This window comes from Aedes aegypti, chromosome 3 (assembly GCF_002204515.2).
Source record: "Aedes aegypti strain LVP_AGWG chromosome 3, AaegL5.0 Primary Assembly, whole genome shotgun sequence".
NCBI lineage: Eukaryota > Metazoa > Arthropoda > Insecta > Diptera > Culicidae > Aedes > Aedes aegypti.
In genome coordinates, this window is record NC_035109.1 from 8,075,204 (window position 1) to 8,100,557 (window position 25,354).

The window sequence follows — 25,354 nt, forward strand, 5'->3', positions numbered from 1 at the left end:
AGGATCATTATACAGCTACAGTACCTTCGCCGGCATAGCCTACGTGGCTGTTGAAGTTTAACCATTAATCCAAGGTGCTTTAGAGAGCACTTCGACGAGATTTCGTGTTCTCTGACGTTGATCTTGAACTGCTGAACTGCCTTGCAGTTGCTGACCAGCAACTACAGACCTCCGTTTTGTAATGAGCTAACTGCAGCTCGACTCCAGTCATCCACGATTCAATTATGTCTACACGGGTAGAAATCAGAATCCAAAAACAAGATTATGACTCATGATATCATGATTCCAGCGGGTTTTCGTCTTATGAAAATACACCATGATTTGGACTCATGATATCATGAGTCAGATTGCCGTAACGCAACACACGCGTTAGGTTTTTGTAGCGGATTGCTCGGAATCATGATTCAAATGCCAAAAATGCTGAGTCGCGCATCCGTTTATGATCGACAAAATAAAAAAAAAAGTTAAAAATAGCATACATTGAGCCAAGAACCTTCCGATTGTGAGCCATGTACTTTACCACTCAACCGCTTCGTCATCTTGAATTAGGAGTGATCGATACGAAAGAGATGATGCAAAGTGCGCCGCTTACTGTTTTCACACTGGATGTTACGCTTATGAGGAATCATGATTATGACTCCAGGAACCATGATTTGTGATGCTGATATTATGACCTAACCAATTTATGAATTTCATGATTTGTAAATCATGGCGCATTTCATTCACCACTGGACTCCGCAGTTAGTTTTTATAAGTGAGGGAAGGAAAATAAAAGTGCGATTCTGCATCCAATCTCGTTGATGTCTTCAGCTCACTCATTCATTATAAATCGTAGAATAAGTGCGCTGAAGACACCAACAAGATTTGATGCAGGATCGCACTTTTATTTACATTCTCGCACTTATGAAAACTGACTGCGCAGTCCAGTGGTGAACGAAATACCCAATAATGTGGGAAGAGATTAACGTAACATTGTTGATGGAGCATCTGGAATAATGCAAGAAACGGGCGTATTTTCTGAAGTTTTATGATATTAATTTAATTCAATCCCAAATATCTTGAAGCGATTACTTATAGGAAGATCATTGATATTAGAATTTTGAATTGTTTTTGGATAAAGAATCATATTGCAGCATCAAAACGCCTTTTCTATAACCAGAAATTGAATTTTCAGAAATACACCAAAAGTTGCCCTTAGAAAAACTTTTTTATTTTAAATTGCACCATGTTGAAACTGCCCTAAAAACATGGGATATTAATGTGGAAAGAGATAAACGTAACATTGTTGGTGGAGCACCTGGAGTAACTTATGAAACGGGCGTATTTTCTTAAGTTTTATGATATTAATATAATTGAATCCTAAATATCTTGAAAACGGCTAGTTTTAGGAAGATCATTGTTATTAGCATTTTGAATTGTTTTTGAGTGAAGAATCATATTACAGCATCAAAACGTCTTTTCTACGGCCAGAAATTGAATTTTCAGAAATGCACCAAAAATTGCTCTTAGAAAAACTTTTTTATTTTAGATTGCACCATGTTGAAACTGTGCTTCAAACATCTGGTTTTACATTGAAATTTTACAGAAAAAATTTGGAAAAAATCGGAGATACCTATTTTTGCAATTTGTGTTTTAAGGTTTAATTTAGATTTTTTCATGAAAATAAATGTATTATTTTTCAGTGTATATTTTTTTTACAAAGCCTATTTGATTGTCTACCATCCCTCCTCAGACACTTTTTCTCTATAACAAACGGTTTCCGAGGTACATTTTTTTTCAAATGGTGATGCTAAAAATACTTACGCCCTTATCAGAAGTTACTCTTGATTTTAAATGGTCTCTCCACCAGTGGAAAAAACTTATTCTATTATATCGAAACTATGTGCAAAATTCCATTTGAATCCAAGGTACCGTAAAATCGGGTGTAATTGATCAGAAGGGTGAAATTGATCATCGTATCACACGATTTTATACATTCGTAATGGAGCACAAATATCAATGTAAGCTGCAGTAAATGAACGTTGCTTGTCGTAACTATTGTCGAATTGTGTGTTGTGAAGTTTTTTGCGTTAAAGAATGTGAAAATAACGTAAAATTTCAAAATCATGCACGGTGCAGTATTGACAAACACCTATGAACTTCTATTTATATGCAAGGATTTGAACATGGTATAAACCTGAAAGTTTGTGAGGATAGTTATCGCTCAGCTTATGAGACGCATAGACGTGTTTACGACTGCGCTCCTCATTAGTCAGGCATTTTTTTTCTGATTCGCTTTTCGATTGTTTCCTTGTGCCGCGTCGCGTGTGTGGTGATTACGCGATGAGGCGAGAAAACACCTTCCGGATCGACTACTCAAACTTCCCCGTGAAGCCGACATTCGAGAAGGTGCACGGCTTTTGCCGTACAGTTCTTGGCCTGAACAAGGACGATGTGAAAAGACTCCAGTGCAGTAGAGGTGAACAATGTGCGTTCGTCAAGGTCGGCGACCTGGCGCTCGCACAGAAAATAGTGGAAGAACATGACGGACGTCACGAAGTGGAGATAGACGGGAAGAAGCACAAGCTTCGCATAACCATCGAGGATGGAAGTGTCGAAGTGAAGGTGCATGACCTCCACGAAGATGTGACGAAAGAGAAGATCGTGGAGTTTCTGCGCGCGTTTGGTGAAGTGGTCTCGATTCACGAGCTAATGTGGGGAGAGAGCTACGAATTCGCCGGTGTACCGCTCGGCATATGGTCGGCACGAATGCTACTGCATCGTAACATTGACTCGTGGGTCACCATCGATGGGCAGCAAGCGTATGTGGTGTACAAGGGGCAGGTGCTCTCGTGCAAGCATTGCAAAGAGCAGGCACACTCTGGCATATCATGTGTCCAGAACAAAAAACTTCTCGTACAGAAGAGCTACGCCAACGTAGCAAAGCAGAGTGGCAATCGTCCACCGCCGAAAAAATCGTCCGGTCCGAAACCACCGAGCACGAAACTGGTAGGTCCTACCGCGCCATCTCTCACCTCGTCGGTTGCTTTTCCCGAGCTGCCGAAGCCCTCGAGTCGGACCGAACAGTCTGTCCCGGTGACGAAAGCAAACAGTCAATCCGACAAGATTGACTTAACGGCGTCCCCCAGCCCGCAACAGCATCGCGCGCACGGTTCGTCGTCTTCTCACCGATCGACTCAACAAGCCACCGAAGCTACCCAACCCAATGTTGCTGTGGTAGACTTGTTCAAAAAGCCGATCCATGCGCTGCGATCGCACAGCAAGAATGGCAACGGCAACGAAACCGACGAATCATCGGCATCCACGAGCAGCAGGCGAAGCAGAGGCCGACCACCAGGCAAAAAGCCCCGCAGAGAAGACGATGACGACGAGCAGGATGAGGATTCCTAACCGTAATGGCTCTCACATCCTACAATATCGCATCCATCAACATCGGCACCATCACCAACCCCACAAAACTAGCGGCGCTGCGCACCTTCATCAACAGCCAAAGTCTCGATATTGTGTGTCTGCAAGAAGTGGAAAACGACCAGCTCTCCTTGCCTGGCTTCGTCGTATACACGAATGTAGACCACACGAGAAGAGGAACAGCTGTTGCTCTGAAGGAGTACATTCAGGTATCTCACGTTGAGAAAAGCCTGGATAGCCGCCTAATCGCTCTGCAAGTGCATGATACCACGATTTGTAATATCTACGCTCCCTCCGGCTCTGCACAGCGCGCAGCAAGGGAAGATTTTTTCAACGGCACTCTCGCCTACTATCTCCGTCATGCCACTCAGCACGTCATCCTCGCTGGCGATTTCAATTGCGTGGTTCGCTCATGCGATTCGTCTAGCCCAAACACAAGCCCTGCACTCAAAACCGCCGTTCAGCAGCTACAACTCCACGATGCGTGGGAAAAGTTGCGCCCCAGGGATGCCGGCTTTACGTACGTTTGCCGGAACGCACAATCGCGCCTCGACCGCATATATGTGAGCAGCGGTTTACGGGAGCATTTGCGTACCGCATGCACGCATGTCTGTTCGTTTACGGACCACAAAGCGCTGACACTTCGTCTTTGCCTCCCCCAGCTAGGACATGAGCCCGGCCGTGGTTTTTGGTCCCTTCGACCGCATCTTCTCACCGACGAGAACGTTGCCGAGTTCCAAACACAGTGGCAATATTGGACTCGGCAACGCAGAAACTACGGCACGTGGATCGAGTGGTGGATTTCGTGCGCTAAGCCGAGAATAAAAACGTTTTTTAAACGTAAATCGCGGATCGTCTTTGACGAATTCCACGACGCGCACCAGCGTCTATACGCGGAACTGCGGCTAGCGTACGATGGATACTACCAGCATCCCGAAATGTTATCCACCATCAACCGCTTAAAAGGCGAAATGCTGGCGCTTCAGCGCAATTTTTCGCATATGTTTATGCGAATGAATGAAACGCACGTGGCGGGAGAACCCGTTTCAATATTTCAGTTGGGGGAAAGACGAAGGAGAAGAACCGTCATCACCCAGTTGCAAACCGAGGAGAATGAGACCGTTGCCGAGCCAGCAGCGATCGAAGCAAATCTGCTAAACTTCTTCTCGCGTCTCTACACGGAGGAAGCAACAGCAGCAAACAACAACGATGACGGGTTTACATGCGAGCGTGTGATCCCACCCGATGATCCCCTCAATCAAGCCTGCACGGACGAGATCACCACAGCAGAAATCCTCTCTGCCATCCGATCGAGTGCTCCACGGCGTTCCCCCGGCAATGACGGCATCCCAAGAGAATTCTATCTGCGCATGTTCGATGTGATCCATCGGGAGCTCAATCTCCTGCTCAACGAAGCACTAGCAGGCAACCTTCCCCCTGCTTTCGTGGAGGGCATCATAGTGCTGGTGAAGAAGAACGGAGGCGACAACACGGCCCGGTCGTATCGACCCATCTCGCTGCTCAACAGCGACTATAAGCTTCTCTCGCGCATTCTGAAATCCAGACTGGAGTGCGTCATGCGAGCCCACCACGTGCTGAGCGACGGGCAGAAATGCTCCAACTCGGAGCGTAACATTTTTCAGGCCACTCTTGCTCTGAAAGATCGGATTGCGTGTCTCCGTCACCACCGGCGCGCCGGTAAATTAATCAGTTTCGATTTAGAGAATGCTTTCGATCGGGTCCGGCACTCATTTCTGTTCGGCACCATGTGCTCGCTCGGCTTCAGTCGGGATCTCGTCGCTCTTCTCGAGCGCATTGCCAGCCGGTCCACCTCTCGGCTGCTCATCAACGGGCGTCTCTCACGTTCGTTCGAGATTCAACGTTCGGTTCGGCAGGGTGACCCGTTGTCCATGCATCTCTTCGTTCTCTACCTCCACCCCCTGGTGTGTAGCCTCGAACAAGCATGTGGCAACGATTTGCTGGTTGCGTATGCCGACGATATCAGCGTCATCGTGACGTCAGCTGGGCAGATCGAGCTCATGAATGGGATTTTCGTTCGCTTCGAGGCTGTCGCCGGCGCGCGGTTGAATCTGCGCAAAACAGTGGCGATCGATGTCGGGTTTTGCGAAGGTAATCAAATTAACACCCAATGGCTGCAAACAGCAAATGTGGTCAAAATTTTGGGTATTACCTTCGCAAATTCGATAAGATTAATGACCACACTAACTGGAATGCGCTAGTGGGGAAGTTTGCGCAACAACTGTGGCTACACTCGCTGCGACTGCTGACGCTACACCAGAAAGTGATAATGCTCAACACGTTTGGCACCAGCAAGCTGTGGTATGTTTCGTCGGTGCTGCCACCCCTTGGCGTGCACACGGCGAAGATCACATCGACGATGGGCGCCTTTCTGTGGAGAGGAATACCCGCCCGCGTTCCGATGGTGCAGTTGGCTCGCAGCAAGGAGCATGGAGGGTTAAATCTCCATCTGCCGGCCTTCAAAGCGAAATCGCTGGCCATCAATCGACATCTAAACGAGATCGATTCCCTTCCCTACTACAAATCCCTTATTTTCCATGATAATCCCCGCCCAGCAATCTCTATAGATCATCCCGACCTAAAAATTATCCTATTAAATTACTCCCACATTCCACCCCTTATCCAAGAAAACCCCTCCGCCGATCTCATTCACCGGCATTTCGTTCAGCAAACGGATCAACCCAAAGTGGAAAGAAGCAATCCAGCGATCGACTGGCCACGTGCGTGGCGAAACATCAACGACAAACAGCTCTCTTCGGTGGAGCGATCGAAACTTTACATTTTGGTGAACGAGAAGTGGGAGCACCGTAAACTGCTGTCCGTGATGCGGAGAGCAGACAACGAGTTTTGCACGCACTGCGACGGACGTACCGTAGAAACGCTTCGCCATAAATTTTGCGACTGTGCTCGTGTCGGCCCGGCTTGGACGGTCCTACAGCAGAAGCTTGCGGTCGTCATGAATGGATGGAGAAGCCTGACGTTCGAAGACCTGGTGAGACCTGTTTTTGCAGGCGTGAATAGAACTAGACGAGTTGAAATTTTGAAAATATTAGTCAAATACATCATTTTTGTTAACCAGTGTAACGATAGAATCGATGTTGGAGCTCTAGATTTTCATATTGATTTGTAATTATCTGTTGTGAAAATAACTGTTTTGTAAATCGCTAAACTGACAACTGATTTTTAACCACAAAAAAAAGGATGCTTGAGATATATCCCTAAACCAGATTTCATCACCAAAACTCGTACCAATTAGCTCATATGGTTGAAATAATTGAAATTCTGTTAGATATAATTGAATTCCTTAGGAAATTGCATACATTTAGGCGTTTTCCGCGTAATTCTTGAAATTTAACTATTCGTTATTTATATAAATATTGCATGGTTAAGAATTTTACAAGCATATTCGGATTCAGGGAGCTCAAGTTTATCATATAGAGTTGTTTTGGAAATCAACAATAATGGCATTGACCAGTGATCAATTTCACCCCGAAATGAGATTCTCTGATTTTTTATTTCAGAGGAATTTGTTAACACTAAAATGACATTTGTTACAATATTTCGGTACATAAGTCGATGAGGCTCACCTTCGTACTTGTTTTCCTGCATTTAGTTGTTTGGCATTGTTAACATTATAGAAAACAGACTAGAAAAACCGTGAAAAATGATCAATTTCACCCGAAATTACGGTAGTCGAGTTTCATCGTTTACCGATTTGGCGTGGAACCGCTCATATATCTCCCGTTTGAACGCGGCTCTGGCCAGCCGGTTGGTCACCTTACGCTCTTCCATGCTTGCTTCCGATCAAGCTCTATGCACGCCTCTTCTGGCTCTTAAACAGGTTGCACGGAGGGTGCTGAGTCTGTCGTTTCACCAGCATGCAGGACGCCGCTGATTCCTTGGTTCCAATTTTTCTTGGCATAGCTGCGTCACACGCTCTCTTCTGCCAGCTCTCCTGCATCTATGTTTGGAGCGTTGACGAAAAGATCCTTGCCGAAATCCTTGATCTTTCACCTACGTTCCTCCGTTCCATTGTATGTCGAAAAGTATCTAACGAATTATTTCTCAAAATTGGGAACCATTTTCGATAAATATTTGGTACCGGTACGGTATGTGATGATAATGACTATCACGCCAGCCAAATATTTTTTCGATTAATGTTTTCATTTACGAGAAATTTGAAGTTTGAATCGAGAAAATTTCTGCTGATCAACTGGAAACTGTTTCAGAAGAAACTGGCGTATATCATATTGAGCAGTTCTTACACAGTTATATAACGACGGTTCAAATTTCATAGTTCATTCCAATTTACAAGAGCATCAAGAGGACCAACATTTAGATTTGGTCGATTTTTCGGAGTATTCCGGAGCCGGTTCCGCTAGGGTGTAATGTGAACATGTTCAGACCATCATATAGTTCCATCATGCGACGGTTCAAAATACACGATTTTTCATCCAGATGTAAATGGACACCATACCAAATACTTGACGTTACGCCACTATTGGGACAGAGCCTGATTCTCAGCAGTGTTCTTATGAGCACTTCCATAGTTATTAACGGAGAGGTTTGCTATTTAACTATTTTTGCCTTTGTATATCGTTTGGCAAGCACGATGATACTCTATGCCTGGGAAGTCGAGAAAATTTCCAACCCGAAAAGATCCTCTACCGGTGGATTCAAACCCGTGCCCCTCAGTTTGATCTTACTGAAAAGCTGCGCGTTTATCGCTAAGGCTGTATAGGCCTCTCAAACATTAAGTTATCGTACTCGAATTCCATTTCCGTTATTACCAAATTAAAAAAATGTAATATAAGGAATCGGAATCATTCGATAAGTCATAATTCAAACGACGTTTTATGGCTAGCAAGTAAAAACTTTTGACACCAATCGTAATTTTGAATCCTGCTCAAATAGGACACGAGTCGTTCTTTTAGGAAAACCTCCAGAGATTCCTTCAAGAATTCCTCTCTAAATATGACCAGCGACTCTTCCAGAGATTTCTCTAGGAATTATTTCTTGCTTCAGGAATTATCTCTACCATTATCTTTACAACAATTTTTACACTAGGGCTTTTACCAGAGATTCCTCCACGAAGAAGTATTGTTCTTCATGATATATTTTAGACCAGTTCCGATAGGGCTCTATGAATATCTTTGCAATTCCTCCAGGAGTTTCTCAAAGGATTCGATAAGGAATTCGTCCTAATATTCCTGTTAACAATGTTTACAGGGATTCCTTTAGAGATTTCGCTAGGAATTTCTGCAGGAATGTCTCTAGTGATTCCTCCAGTAAAATTTTTACTGGGATTCTTCCAGGATTTCTCCCAGAAATCCTTCAAGATCTGTTTCAGAATAGAGGACCAATTAGAATGTGTTAATGTTCAATTAGTGGTTTTCATATCTTCAAGGTTCCTCCAGAAATTTTACCAGGAGTTACACTAGGACATTTTGTTTCAAGGATTACTCAAGATATTTATCTAATGATTTCATTAGAATGTCCTCCGAGGTTTCCTCCACGGAAACATACAAAGATATACCCAAGTAGTCCTCTCAAGTTTCTTCCAGGTATTATTCCGGATCAATGTTTCACAGGAACCTGCTAAATTTGTAGATTAATGTAATATACATTTGAAAATTCTTATCATATTTCTCACCTCTATTAACTAGCTTTGCGACGTCATCTCCAAGTGGGAAACGGCCCTCCGCGAAAAGGGTTCCGGAAAGTTCGAAAACTCTCGAGTGATCCAGTTGACGTACAAAAACCGCCTCTACTGGAAGCACGCGGCCAAACTGGAGACGGAAAAGGAACGACTGCTGCTCAGCTACCAGATCAACCAGCAAGGTTGGCATCTAGAAGCTTCCCAGGTGAATCTAAAGTTGTGAACTAACCCCGCTTTTCCTCGCTTTTCAGTTGTTCAAGGACGATTCCCGTTGTCGCGGGACCTGGCGTTGGAGTTGGCATCGCTCATGGCTCAAATCGATATGGGCGACTACGCGGCGGACAAGTCGAAAACGAGTTCACTGCAAGCGCTGGATAAGTTCTATCCGTATCGCTACCGGGATGCCCTCACGCCGGACGGATTGAAGGAACTCCAGGAAGTTGTGGCGAGCAAGTGGTCGCTGCTGAAAGGTCGGTCCGTGGTGGACTGCGTACGGATATATCTAACATGCGCTCGGAAATGGCCATTTTTCGGTGCTGCCCTCTTCCAAGCGAAACCCAGACATTCCGATCAAGCCATGGCTTGGCTTGCAGTTTCCGAGGATGCCCTCAGCGTCTTGGAGCTGTCTTCGATGGCATCGATCGCCCGGTATCCGTACAGTTCGGTAATGACCTTCGGAGGATGTCAAGACGACTTCATGCTGGTGGTCAGCGCGGATGACACTTTGGCTGGAAGCCCCGAGCAGAAACTCCTGTTCGCCATGAGTAAACCAAAGATTCTGGAGATTACGCTCCTCATAGCGGACTACATGAATGCTCTGGGGCACACTCTTCCGGGAACGCCTCAGATGAACACGCTTACGAGAAATGGAAGTCATCGAAGTATTCGGTAAATTGAACCTTGTCGTTGCACATCCGTCTTTTCTAACCCATTCGCTCGCTTTTTTGCAGATCCCGCGTCCATCCGGGTTCGTGCACGGGAACGCCGGCGCACAATACGCTCAACTCGTCGCATGCCAACACAACCCACGCCCACAACACGCTCACTTCCCACTCGCATACGCTCAATTCGCACGTCAGCCACACTCTCAGCTCGCACGGCCAGCCGGACATCCTCAAGAGCACACCGGATCACCAGCGCCGTTAGTAAAGAGCGATTCAAACGGTGGGATAGTAGCATAAATACGCACAACCTATGCCGTCACATCGCAATCATTCAAAACCACACTCACACAATCGAGCAGATCAGGCTTCGGAAAGTAGCAGAGCATTTAGGTTCAGTGTATTTTGATTTACACTTTTTGCACGCTATCGCTTGCTGCGATTGAGATTTAGTTTTCTTCGGTGTTGCCATATGGAGCATATCTATTTGATATTAGTTTTGTGTAAGGTGGTCTACCGTTTTTTAGGCATTTAATTAACATACTTTTACCAGAAACGTTTGCTAACAAACGGATTTACTGTATACATGTAGGCGACTAAGATAATAAAATTGTAACATTTTGCGAAAAGTTTTAAGTTTTTGTTTGCATTTTCTTTGTTTCTGATCTAACATATCTAATTTTGTGTAAATAATTCTTTTAGTTTTTAAGCGAACACTAAGTCAAAACTCCCGTACTCCAGTTTAGCGAAGAAAGTTCAAATAATTTTCCAGAGAGTGCTCGAATAATTAATACATTAAACTTGATTTCATTAAGTACTTTGAACATTCTTAGTTAGTAGACTCTAAAGAAATCTAACCAAATAAAAAACACATTAACTGATACAAACTGAGAGAGGCATGCGTCAAATGGGAGTCAAACCGAGTCGGAAAAGAGAGTGCTTCAGCGAAAAATTGTTACAGATGAAAAATAAAAATAGGAAAACTATGTGATTTTTTACGCAAAACTATATTTAGACAGTGAAAAATAGTTATACTACGGAAGAACGCAGAGAAAATAAATGTGAAAGAAGTTAACTTGACTATAACCGGAAACTATACACAAAACAATTCAAATACACTCGTGCAGTAACAGAAAAAAGGTAGTTTAGCGGCTAACAAGCGCGGATAGCAAGGCATAAAGTAGGACCACTGTATTGGCCAGAGGGCGTACCAGTCACATGTAATCGCGATTCTCAATTGTTTGTTATACACTGAAAAAGAAAACACACTCACACCATCTACCGGACAATTTTTGTAATCTCGACCTATACCATAGGATGAATCAGTAGGAAAAGTGTACTCCGGAGGGCCTGTATAGAATCCTCCCCTTTCAGCAGAATATAGTGTTGGAAAGTTCTTCAAATTGGAACGAACTGGTAGACGAGAGAGAGCGGAGCCATAGAATGTGTGTCGTAGCATCACCATTATTGGGACAGGGAAAAACGCAAAAATCAAAGAAGCTGTAAAATTGAGTGGAAAATAAACATGTAGGGGGTGTCGATGATTGTTTACTAGATCGCGGCTGGGTTCTTTTGAAAGAAAGCCATGATGCCAATTTTGTATTTTTTTAGTATTATTATTAATTATTATTATAGAGTTTTGGCACTTCAGCAAAAAAATGCTGAGAACTTTTACCTACCCCGGGCAATCTGTATGCCCAAGTAACCAAAAATCACTTTAATTCGCCCTCCGTGCTAGTATAGGACTATTACAGAGCGGATATGCCCTATATTATAACAGCCCTATATGCCCAAAAAGGCGAATTAGCGAACTAGTGGTTACTTGGATAGGCTCTGTGGATCTCATTTATCGGTTTACTTATCCTTATGAGTCTGCTGGATGAGCTTTTCAGTTGTGGTGGTTCAGGAACCGTCTAACTATGCTGCAGGTTTCAAGAATCACCGCTTTTTGGATGCTGTGTAGGTCCTTCTTCAATTCCAGCTCGTCTAGGGACCTTAGGAGAGATTTCGGGACAATTCCGGTTGCTGAAACGAATACCGGAACTATACGGACGACCTCTAGGTGCCACATCTGCTTTATCTATTCCGCCAAGTCGTGGTACTTCGCTATCTTGTTAGAGAACGTTGATTGAACATTGTGGTCCAGCGGTACAGCGATGTGGATGAGTGTAACTCGTTTCATCCTTTTGTCGTAGACTACAATGTCGGAGCGGTTGGCACGGATGAGGACGTCCGTTATGATCTCGCGATCCCAGTTATATGTAACTATTTTTCAGAACCGCGTCAGGCAGGTACTTGTAGTAGGGTACAAATTGGTCCACCAAGTTGTGCTTAAGAGCAAGCTGTTGGTGCACAATCTTGACAACTTTGTTGTGGTGATCGAAGTAGGCTGATCCAGCTAGCACTGAACAACCAGTAACGACATGCTCGATAGTCTCCCCTACTGAATTGCACAGCGGTCCTGTTGGAGCTGGGAGGACAGTGGGAATACCATTCCTTCGGATGTGCTAACAAAAACGCGGTTTTAATTAACGACGAAAGGAAAAACAACTTTAATGAAAAAATACTTCTAACTCGGACACAGTTCAAAGATGGAATGAAACTTCTCGATCACTTTTGTAGCGGTAGACCTGTGTCGAGTGGGGCGAAAAAGGATTGCCCGATGAAGAATGGGTTTTCACTCGCTCGCCGATTTCTTCACATAGAGTGGTTCATAAGAGATGGAGATTGCTGTCACTCCTACACTTCTCCTCAATCTTCAACTCGTCCATCCGTGAGTCCCAGCATCTACGAAAAATGGTGGTGTTTGATTGCGGCAAGAGGCTTTGTGAAGATGTCTGCGACCATGCATTCTGTGGGGCAGTACTCCAAACGTATCTCCCGGCGATCGCAGAGATCCCGAACGAAATGCTGACGCGTTTCAATGTGCTTTGAACGCTTACTCATCCGATCAGAGCTGACAAAACTCCAGCAACTTTGATTATCCTCAAAAACAAGAGTTGGTTGTTGCTGTTCTTCGTTGAAGTCCTTGGGCAAACGGCGTATCCAGAGCAGTTCTTGGCAGGTTTCGCTCAAGGCACAGTATTCGGCTTCCATAGAGGACAGGGTCACCGAATTTTGCTTCCTGCTAATCCAGCTTATCGCACCGCCGTTGTAGAAAATAACACACCCGGTCGTTGACTTCCGGCTGGACACATCTCCGGCCCAGTCAGCGTCGGAGTAAGCTACCAGTCTATTTCCTTCTTCTCGCGATTGTCCCAATACCAATCTCCAGTCCTGCGTTCCCTTTAAGTATCTGAGGATTCTCTTAGCTGCTGTCCAGTCGGATTCAGAGGGACTACTCACTTTCCTGCCAAGGATCCCAACGGTGTTTGCTATATCTAGTCGAGCTGTTACAGCGATGTACAGAAGGGCACCTACCAAGCTTCGATAGTGTTGCCCATCCTGCAGCGGCTGACTTGTTTCCGAATCTTGAGGGTATCCTATATCCATCGGTGTACGGCTAGGCTTCGCTTCACTCATCCCGAACTTTCGAATCGTTTGCGCAATGTAACTGCGCAGGCTGATGGAATACATTCCGTTTTCCTGTACTATCTCCATTCCCAAGAAGTAGTGGGCCTTCCCAAGGTCAGAAATCTCGAAGAATTGTTGTAATCCACGGTAGACATCGTCGATCATTGATGGTTCTGACGCCGCAACCAACATGTCGTCTACGTAGACTAACACGTAGATCCTACTTCCATCTGGCATCGCTTTAAAGAAGAGGCATTGATCTGTTGAGCTCCGCTGGAATCCTAGCTTCGTAAGCACCGTCGAGGGCTTCTCGCTCCAGCAGCGAGCGGACTGCTTTAACCCGTATATACTCCGCCGAAGCCTGCAAACATGGTTTTGTTTCCCCGGCATCTCGAAATCTTGCGGCTGTCTCATGTAGACTTCTTCGTCTAAGGTCCCGTACAGGTAGGCAGTTTTAATATCGAAGTGCCTCAGAACGAAGTTGTTTCTACCCGCCGCAGCCAGCAGCGTCCGCAAAGTTGTGTGACTAACCACAGGAGCATATACCTGGTCGTAGTCTACGCCGAACTTTTGTGCGTAGCCTTGGGCCACAACACGCGCCTTGTATTTCACGATGTCACCTTTCTCATTTCGCTTAACTTTGAAGACCCACCGGCTTCCAATAACTTTACGGTTCGGCGGTGTCTCCACAAGTTCCCACGTGATGTTGTTGTCATGTGATTTCATCTCATCCTCCATGGCATCGATCCAAAATTTCTTCTCCGACGACTCCATGGCTTCACGAAATGTCGTTGGTTCTTCAACGGAACTCATAGCAACTCCGACAACGTAATCCGTTAACTTGGTGGGCATTTTTCCTCGCGTCTTCCTGGTCGGCAACTGCTTGGTCGGATCTACAGTATTCCGCTCCTCCTGAATCGGATGCTCTTCGTCGAAACTTTCAAATTCTCCATTTTCACTCACGTCGGAGGCCTCGTCTTCGGATTCTCAAGAATCTTTCACCGACACCGATTGTCGCTGCTTCTGCCAGTTTGGATTGGCGTTCTTCCGGCTCTGGAGTTCCACCTGCGACGAGCCGTTGTCCCATTCGACGAAGGTAGCATCTCTGCTCAGCGTTATTGTGCCTGTCGTACGATCCAAGAATCGGTATCCTTTCCGATCTTCCGCATACCCAACGAACGTCAGCTTCCGCGACCGAGGATCCAATTTGCTCCGTTTAACGTCGGGTACATGGACATACGCATCGCTCCCGAACACTCGCAAATGATCCAACATCGGCTTGCTACCGTACCATCTTTCATAGGGTGTTCCGTCGATAGTTCTGGAGGGAAGCCGGTTCTGCAAGTACGCTGCCGTACGAATAGCTTCGCCCCAGTATCTCTTCTCCATGCCGGCATCTAGAAGCATGCATGAAGCCATCTCCTGCAGAGAGCGGTTCTTCCGCTCCTCCACTCCATTAGATTGCGGCGAGTACGCGGTAGTACACTGGGCGACAATGCCCTCTTTCGCATAGAAAAGTTTCAAATCTTTGTTTATGTACTCACCGCCGCCGTCTGATCGGATGATCTTCGGCTTCCTCCCGAAGTAGTTCTGGCAGAACGACACGAAGTCCTTCACCTTCCCCTTGGCCTCCGACTTTTCGCGCAGCAAGTATACAACGGTGAACCGGCTATGGTCATCAATTAGACTCATAAAATACCGGTTACCGCTCGGCGTGACGTTGTCGAACGGCCCGCACAGGTCAGTGTGGACAAGATCCAGGGTGTTCTTCGATTTCTTATCCACAACACTGGGGAAAGGCTTTCGAGTAAGCTTCCCCTCGAGGCAAGTTTCACAAATTTCTTCTCTTCGACATTCCGTCATTTTTACACCACTTCCGAGTTTTTCCCGCTTCACCTTAACGATTGCGTCCATATCACGGTGGCCAAATCGTCGGTGCCACAAATGACGATACATTTCACTGTGGCATTCACCGACGGACTGCATTGCTCGTTCCACTTCACTCAGTTTATACAGATTACCGAATCGCTCACCGACCGCAACAAGATTGCCCGAACTGTTCGCGATATCACAACCGTTGTCCGTGAAACGCACTTCAAGTCCTTTGCTTGCCATCTTACCGATCGACAACAGACTACCGTCTAATCCCGGCACAAACAACACGTCGGTAATACGAATGTCTACCGGTTTTCCGTCACCACCGATACCGCGAATTACACCTTCACCCGAACCGACCGTTTTGGTTACGTTCCCGTCGGCGAGAACAACATCTGCTCCGGCACGCTCCGTCAATGACGTAAAGAAGCTTCTGTCACTAGTCATGTGACAAGACGCCCCACTGTCCATGATCCACGCATTTTTCACAGTATGTTCCGCAATAAAACACAACGGCTCACTCGTTTTCTGAACTTGCTTGGCCTTCGGAGGCGCCGGTTTACCGTCCTGCTTCGAATCACTACCTCCGCTCTTCTGAAGTGCCAAAAACTTCCGGCAATTCTTCTTGAAATGCCCTGGCTTTTTACAGAAGCAACACACTTTCTCGTTGTGTAATGTCCGGTCGGCTTTCTGTGTCGAGTGTAATGTCCGGTCGGCTTTCTAAAGCCATCACTAAACTGTCGAACGAACTAGGCAAACTACACAAAATCATTGCCACTTTTAACGAGTCATCCAGTTTCTGCCCAACATTTTCAAGCCGCTCAAATAAATCATCCAACGCGACGAGATGTCCCTCCATGTCACCGCCTTCGGAAAGGTTAATGGAGCACAATCTTTTTAAAAGTGACACTCGCGACGACATATTTGGCTTTTCATGGTACGCTTTTAGTGATTTCCACGCTTCCTTTGCACTTTCTTTCTTCTTCACCAGACTGTACTGAGATTCCTCCAGACACAAGCCGATTGTTGCCAAAGCACGCTGGTCATCGCGCGCCCAGTCGTCGTCCGGCTCCTCTGGCTTTTCAGCGTTAATCACATGCCAAAGTTCCTCCCGAATGAGGAGCATTTGCATCCGGAAACTCCACGACTGCCAGTTACTGTTATTCAGCCGTACGAAAGAAAGTTTCGAAACGTCTGCCATTTTGTATCCACTTGCACTTTACTTCTTCCGTCGATCAGTTCACACACGCGTGCCGCAAAAAACCGCACCGGCCGAAAAAAAAATCACTACCTGCGAAAACCGAATCACTTCTGCGTTTTCCGATCATCCACTGGGCCCATAACCTGTTGGAGCTGGGAGGACAGTGGGAATACCATTCTTTCGGATGTGCTAACAAAAACGCGGTTTTAATTAACGACGAAAGGAAAAACAACTTTAATGAAAAAATACTTCTAACTCGGATACAGTTCAAAGATGGAATGAAACTTCTCGATCACTTTTGTAGCGGTAGACCTGTATCGAGTGGGGCGAAAAAGGATTGCCCGATGAAGAATGGGTTTTCGCTCGCTCGCCGATTTCTCCACATAGGGTGGTTCATAAGAGATGGAGATTGCTATCACTCCTACAGGTCCTCCACGTCTTCGTGCAATATACAGTGCCGATAGTTTTTCGTCGCAATTACCCGGTCTTGGATGGCTACCATAAAGCCTACTGTTTCTGAGAAGAGGTCACCCCGCACCAGCCACGTGTTTGACGCCACCTTATCGATGTGTTCGAGCTCCAATAGGGTCCTAAAGCCCTGTCCCAATTTTAGTGCCGAACGCTTAAGTTTAGGCCAAAAACACATGTTTACTCAATTTTCTAATGTTTTCCGTTGGTTTAAGCCCAAAAAACATTTTTTTAGATTTGGTCACATCCTTTGGCTTAAACTCAAATTTTGGGTGTATTTTGTTTTCCGTGTCCCTTACGAAATGTCAGATAGGAACAACCCCAGTGGTCGAACTAAAACCCCTGTGGTGTTTTGCCGACTAAGCGAACGTCAAACATGATCAAAAGTGTCAAGGTTCATTTATGAACCAAATTTTTAAATTAAAGCTTAAACATGTTATAGCCATTATTTGAGCGGGAAAAATTGCTAAAGTAGTTACAATAACATGCTTTTTCGTGTTATTAAATAAAAATAAGATTTCATTAAAAATTTTAGGACCCAATTGATGGGGGTGCGTTCCGTGCAACTCCTTCTGCTTCCACGACGCGATCATCTCATCGACGGTTTTGATGTCGCAGTTCAGCTGGTAATGGACGGCGAGCAGATGCAGGGCGCTGAAACCGCGGTCAGCTTCGCATACAGTGCGGTAAATTTTGTGGCGGCTCTGGCTTTCTACGAAATATGCCTGCAGCTGCTGGATCTGGGAGACACATAGTGCCTGGATATCGATGACACCGCTTCCTCCTGCTGCACGTGGCACGGTGACTCTCTCAATGGACGATTTTGGGTGGCGCATTCGATGCTTGGTGAACGCCACTCGTACTGCTGTTTCGATCGCCTCCAAGTGAGTCTTGGTCCACTTTACCACCCCGAAACTATACGTTAACAGCGGCAAAGCAAACGTGTTGATTGCCTTCACCTTGTTGCCGGCAGACAGATAGCTCTTCAAAACACAGTTGACACGAGACAAGAACTTTTCCTGCAGCTCCTTCTTGATCATCGTGTGGCGATCCTCCTGCTCGTTGACGTGGAAACAGCTGACTTCCATAACTTGACCCCAATGAGATGAGTTGACAGGCATTTGTCAATACCTGGGAGGGAGAAACCAATACAAAATTTCTGTACGTCATAGTGAGCCGAGATTCCTCTGCCACGAACTGTCACTGTGAGCCCAGATCTCAAACATTTGACTAACATGGAAAAAGCGCTTAACTGATTAAAACACATTTTCGTTTTTCATCAAAAGTGATAAAAATTGAATGAAAATCAATTCATGCACATAATGCAAGTAATATCACGTGAACACCTTTCAATTTGATTGAATATAAAGCATTTAAAAACGCATCGTTTTACTTTTTCCAATGAAAATGAATATTTATTGCATAGAAAACTGTGGCCCATTTTCCATGTTTGTCAGGAAAGATCTAAAGTACACAACAAAAGAAAACTAGCGATTTTCCTCTAGCCTGCCTTGATTGTTGTTGGCAAGCTGGAGTTATCTTGCAGTTCAAACAAACGTTGTTCTATATTTCGTGTGTAGTATCTGTGCCTCCCTCCCAGGTCAATACCATACTCCATCCGGATGTCGTTACTGAATACCGTAACTAGCTGCAACAGCTGATGCAGCATCTGTAAATAGCTTCAAGTCGTCCATATAGAAGGTGTGGGTAACTTTTGTACTTATTTCCCCACTTTTTAGTTGGTAGCCATAGTTGCTTTGGTAGAGTGCTTTGCTGAGGAGGTTCATGGCCAGGCTAAACCACAGTGGACTAAAGGTATCTGGGTTAATTCTACGAGTGGCGTGAGGTGACAATTGTCGGTGTCGTATAGCGAGGTGACAATTCTCGACTCGAGTGAAGTGACTCGCCGTGCAAATCAAATGGAGAGTCACTTCACTCGACACCGACAATTGACACCTCACGCCAGTCGTAGAATAAGCCCAATCGACTTGATAAATTCCCCTCCTGATGCTGAGAGTCCTGGGCCGTAACACAGCTGTACCGTCGTACATGGTCCAATAGCCTGCAATTATTGAATCCGTATGGAAAACGAGTTTGGAAACTTCACACCTTATTTTCTAAATCCTACTTTTTACAGATGGGTCTGACTTGCGATTCACGGCATTGCAGGTCAGGATTCTTTCAAAACATCTTTTCTGAACCATGTGAGAATATTGTCCAGGATTTTATACGGATCATTTTCAGAATTATATCAGAAATTTTCTAAGGATTTTGTCTGAATCTTTTCCAGTAATATTCGAAAATCCTGGATTTCTAAGAATCATGTCTAGTTCAAGCATTTTGCGAGAACCCAGCGTAAATTTGGGTTTATTCTACGACTGGCATAAGGTGAGAATTGTCGGTGTCGTATAGCGAGGTGTAATTCTCGACTCGAGTGAAGTGACTCTCGATTTGATTTACACGGCGAGTCACTTCACTCTAGTCGAGAATTACACCTTAGAATTCTGGATAGATATTGATAATTCTTGCATATATTTAAGTTGTACCGTAAATTCGGGTGAAATTGATCACTGTGTCACTCGATTTTATTTCTTTCTAATGGAGCACAAATATCAATGTAACCTGCAGTGAATGAACGTTGTTTGTCGTAAGTATGTCCAAATTGTGTGTTGTGAAGTTTTTTGCGTTCAAAAATGTTCATTTCAATGAAAATAATGTAAAATTTCAAAATCTTGTACGGTGCAGTATTGACAAACATCAATAAACTTCTAGTCCTAGACAAGGATTTGGACATGGTATAATCCTGAAAGTTTGTTAGGATACTTAAGATATATCCCTAAACTAGATTTCATAACCAAAACTCGTACCAATTCGTTGATTCAGTTGAAATAATTGAATTTATGTTAGATATCAGGAAATTCCTTAGGAAATTGCATACATTTAGGCGTTTGTTGCGTTATTCTTGAAATTTAAACATTTATTATTTCCATAAATATTGTATTGTTAAGAATTTGACAAGCATATTCGGATTCAGGGAGCTCAAATTCATTATGTAGAGTTGTTTTGAAAACTAACAATAATCGCATTGATAAGTGATCAATTTCACCCCGAAATGAGATCTCCTGTTTTTTTTTATTTTAGACATATTTTTTGGCACTTAAATTACATTTGTTAGAAAATGTTGGTACTTGAGTCAATAAGGCTCACCTTCATACTTGTTTTTCTGCATTCAGTTGTTTGGCATTGTCAACATTATAGAAATCAGACAAGAAAAACCGTGAAAAGTGATCAATTTCACCCGAAATTACGGTATATGTATGTAACAAATATGCACAATATGAGTCAAATCCATCTAGAAATAACAAAAATGCTTGAATAGCGAAAAAAGTTGTCCTTCAAGACAAAAAAGGGGCTACTTTGGACATTTTCACAATTTGATAATGAAATGTTTTTTTCTTATAAATTTCAAACTGATTCTGTAGATTATGATCCATTGTGATGTTATTGAACGTTTTTCATTGATACTGTGAACGTACCATATTTGCCGCGGGTCCAAACTTGACGCATTTTTCAATTATTTTATCATGAAGTAATTCTAGTTCAGACTAGCACTCGAAAATGTATTGCCTAATCTTCATTTACATGTTATTAAAGGATTACAGCAGTATCATCAACAACAGACAGTAATATTCTTTTATTCATTAATTGACGTCATTTTTTTTCTATTTTTAAGGTTTAAGACATATTTTTGTATGAAAATTTTGCGCGTCAAGTTAGGCACACAATGTTCCTTATTATTTGCTATTTTGTTCAGCATGTTTTGTTGTTTGAAAATAGGAAAAGAAATGTTTATGGTGCTTGCATTCAATGAATCCGTACGCTGAACAACCCAACGCTTTATGTAACCACATGTAAAGGATCATCCATAGATTACGTCACGTTTTTAGGGAGAGGAGGATTTTCATCGAAACGCAACGATTCATACAAAATATTCGCACTTTTCATACAATAAATGTGGCCAAGGTGGAGAGGGGTTGAAAATCGCACAATTTAGCGCGGTTCATGGACGTCCCCTAATGTTTCAATGAAGCTTCAATAAATACGTCAGGAGGTGAGGTTTAATGGTCTTATCCACTGGTGTACTAAACTAACTCGGTCGAAGAATTTTGACACTAGAGCGGGTCCAGATCACGTGGGGATCATATGGGAGCGTGCCCCGCTCAAGTGTCACAATTCTCAGACCGAGTAAATTTAGTACACCAGTGGATTAGACCATAGTTGGTTTAGTACAATTTATACAATAGGGAGTGTCCATTAGACACGTGTCACAAAAACACACCATGTTCTACAGCAACCCCGCCCATCCGCCATACGTCGAACTTTGTCTGTGGAACCTTAACAAAATTGTATGATTCGTCACACATTGCTGACCACCTCCTGCCCCCTAGTAATATAACGTACTTAATGGATGACCCCATATATGGCTCTCGATCGTTTTTGAGGCTCATACTGCCGTTGGTTCTACGCATATTTGTCCCGCGGTCCATAAAATTTACATAGAACATGGGACAAGTAGGCGTAGTTCACGTGTTATAAATAATGAAGATTCTCAAACGTCCATTTTTGAAATCGGTTGTTCTCGTTCTAGTTTTCGACCTATTTTTGCTTATTTTTTGCAATTTCCTTCCCCATCCAGCGCAACGTAATGACGGGGTTGGTGGTCTGATGGCTACCGCTTCTCAGTAGCGTAGCTAGGGGGGTGCGGTGGGTGCGGTCCGCACCGGGCCCCGAGTTCCTAGGGGCCCCAAAATCGCAATGCGGATTTCTTATAACTTTAAAAGTTCGACATAGCTTGTAGAAAACTGACAACGATCTCAAAAAGAAAATGAGAACGGCAAGCATAATTTTTTTTTATTAGACTTGCATCAGCTATGCACAGGGGCCCCTTGATTATCCCTTATTGTTGATACTTTAAGGCTATGTTTGAATTGTGCGAGGGGCATGATACCTGAGCTTTAGATCCCCATATTTTAGGGGACTTCACAAAAACTTTTTTATGTAATTTGCCTTGTTGTTGTTCAATCGATTGCACGTATGAGAGAACTGGGCCTTCTTATAGCTAAACACGACGCTCATGTAGATACTTAAGTAAGCTTAGATACCTAATTTGAAGATCATGAGTCTAACTACGGCTTTGAATTCATAATTCTGATTCTGATTTTCAATCAAATTTACCCAAGTTTGAAGGCCTCAAAAATCTGGAGCATTGGTGAGCTTTGAACTTGTCCACATATTCTTACGATTTGAACCATTCTCATTGTCATTTGTTTAGAAATGATACAGAAACCTTCTCAATAGCATATACATGAGTTAAATGCTATGGGTGTACAAAAGACCTGTTCATATTTTAAAAAATGTCTGGAAATCTACCGGTCAAGCAGTATTCGGAATTCTCATGCCAAGAACAATGTCTGATCAAATTTTCAGCTCATTTTATAAAGATTTCAGTATGCTTCAAGTTGAAAATGTGTTTTTGGTCTTATTTCAAGGTTTGAAAAATCATAACTAGCATGTGGAAAATCAAAACCACTTGCTATTACCACTATTTGAAAGTTAATTCTGTTCTGTCAAAGTTTGTCGAACACGCTAATAAGATTAAATTGAGTTTTAACATTGTTTGATCCAAATTTGTTTTATACAGTACCCAGAAATTACAGTTTTCTCAATATACATGTTATATAAAAGACCCATTGACATTATTTTTTCAGGCCCTAGTCAACGGGAATCGAACATAAAAAATTTTTGAATTTATTGACTATCAACAGCTTACATGTTGCTTAAGGCAATAAATTACAATAAATGCCCACATGTACCAAAAACGGATGAATTGAACAAGTTAGCATTGCTTTTTCTTTCCGAGAGATGATTGTTTTGATCGCATTTCACTGATCATTTAGAACGATTTGGAAACAATCATCATCATCGAATGAGAAAAGGCAGTGCTAACGTGTTCATTTTTTGTATTCTTTGAAGCTCACGGTGGTGCTCTTGGCTCACCCTAGGACAGGACGTGACAGCTCAACTAAGACTGCCCCGTTGTTTTTCAGTCGATAGCCTTGACGATGCAAAAACCAGTGTCCTTTTTAAGCAAATCTTGTGAACATATTCAAATATCAAGGCTAATAATTTAGTAGTTACTTGCACGCTTCATTCATTTAATTCAATAGAGGATGTTTATTATTAAACATTCAAGTTTATTTTCAAAACTGGTGATATTTTTAGAGCAAATTGGCACAATTCCATTGTAATGCTCTCAATTAAGTATTTTATATTTATTTTAGCGTTGTAGGAGCACATGCGGTAAACTTAACATCGAATATCAATAGATTTGGAAGAAAAAGATTTAATGCAAAATGTTCTATGTTTTGTGCCCTGTTGCAATTCAAATCAACGATGTGGAAGTAGGCCTTTGCTAAAACGACCAATGAGAAGTGGTCTTTTTTGACAGGCAATTGGTTTCGTTTTTGTCCTATTACCCACTCACCCACAGTGGATTTACAAATGTGCTTCATAATTACCTATTTTTTACAATCTATTTTCGTAAGATAAATGGTAACTTTGAACGGGATTGACTTTTAGATATGCATAGTCATCATGTATGGAAATTAAAAATCCGAAATTTTCATGCAGGCATGCTTTTCAGTGAAAAAACTTCACGAAAAAAGAGATTTTCAAGAACCTCGAGAGACAAACCTAAACCAAACTATGTTAAAACTTGCTCCAATCATAAAATCGTGTTCGACAAAGGTTCGTAGAATTGCATCAACTACTATGTAAAGGTGTTTCCCTTAGCCTTATTTTAGCCTTATCTCAAAATCAATCCCTTAGAGATAAACACAGGTATTTCTTCAGAGTTCATGTTATGGAGTATACCAATGATTTGATGAAATTGTTTTTGAAAGTACTTCGATGATTCCTTGACGTGTTTCACTGAACAATCCTCAATAACTCCTTTATGAAAGTTATTGTAAATTGAATTTTTTCCAGGTATTATTTTTGAAATCATCCAAAAATACCTACCAAAAATCATCTAAATTTTTTTGGTGACCTTTAAAAGTTCACCGGGATATTTCTTAAAAAATTTATCCTGTTAATTTATTTGAAACTAGTGGTCCCAGCAAACTTCGTCTTGCCATCAAGTAGGCTGTTGAAAAACGCTTTTGATCGTCTCATATAAAATGACAGTTTCGTTCGCGCTCGTTTTTTCAACTTTCCCGGTGAATATCCTGGGACTTTTTTACACACAAACACGTCGGAACCCTTGACGAACAAAACTGAGAAAGAGTCATTTAAATTCGTTGACCCGTTCGTAAGCCATTTCGTGACATACAAACACCATTCCATTTTTATTTATATAGATTATGCCATGGTTTACACTCACATTTTTTATAAAAGGTATCCAGAGATTCCTTCAAGATTTCGTTGAGAAAATACTTCCAAGAACTTTTCTAGAGTTTTTGGAGAAATTCAACTGGATTTTGCCATGCCACCAGGATTTTTTTCTAGTAATTTCTGAAAGAATTGCGTTGCGCGTAAAACCACTATGATATAGCTAATAGTTATCTATCTGGCGTTCCAAAATGGACATCAGTTCTTTAAGAGATTAAAAAAAAACTACCACAGAATTTCTGAAAATTTATAACCGGATTTTTCAAGGAATCTTCAAGAATTCCTATAAAATTTATTCTAGAAATTTATTAATTAATGAAATTGAGGAGATTGTTGAAAAAATTTGTGGCATACCTTTGGCCAAGAAATTCCGTGGTTTTCCAAAGCATTCCTTACAAATTCATCTTAGAAATTTGTGAGAATTCCTTAGATAATTGGAAATCCTTTTGGATTCGTTCATAATTTTTCAACGAGCCCTTCTTGGATTCGTCCAGCACTACAAGGAATTCTTCAAGTAATGAAAGCAGTGATTTCCCCAGAAATTCCTTTGTGATTCTTACAGTTTTTTCATGATTTTTTTTTCTAAATATTCTTGCAAGATTTCTTCTAAGATTTTTTACAAAAAGTTAAAAAAAATATCCAAGAATTTAAGAAATCTCGCAGTTTTAGAAAAATATATTTAGTTCAGAAGAATCTCTGCATGTTTTTTTTCAAGGTACATTCAAAAATGTTCTCTAGGGATACAGGTCGGACTTGATTATCCGGAGACTCAATTATCCGGGGTTCGATTATCCGGAATTTTAGACTCGATTATCCGAATTTATTTTTTGATGTTCTTGATTTTCATTTTTTATGCATCAA

The 25,354-nt window shown here is 42.8% G+C and overlaps 1 protein-coding gene across 14 annotated transcripts in view; it reads left to right on the forward strand.

Moving 5' to 3' along the window:
- Positions 1-11,541, forward strand: part of LOC5571891 (uncharacterized protein CG43867) — a 534,531-nt gene extending 522,990 nt beyond the window's left edge. For all 14 annotated transcript variants that reach the window (XM_021849045.1, XM_021849048.1, XM_021849052.1 and 11 more), the window contains 3 exons: positions 9,114-9,288; positions 9,358-9,994; positions 10,057-11,541. In XM_021849045.1, coding sequence (XP_021704737.1) covers positions 9,114-9,288; positions 9,358-9,994; positions 10,057-10,252 — 1,008 coding nt within the window. In that variant the 3' untranslated portion in view covers positions 10,253-11,541. The remainder of the gene's footprint in view (positions 1-9,113; positions 9,289-9,357; positions 9,995-10,056) is intronic.
- The last annotated feature ends 13,813 nt before the right edge of the window (positions 11,542-25,354 follow it).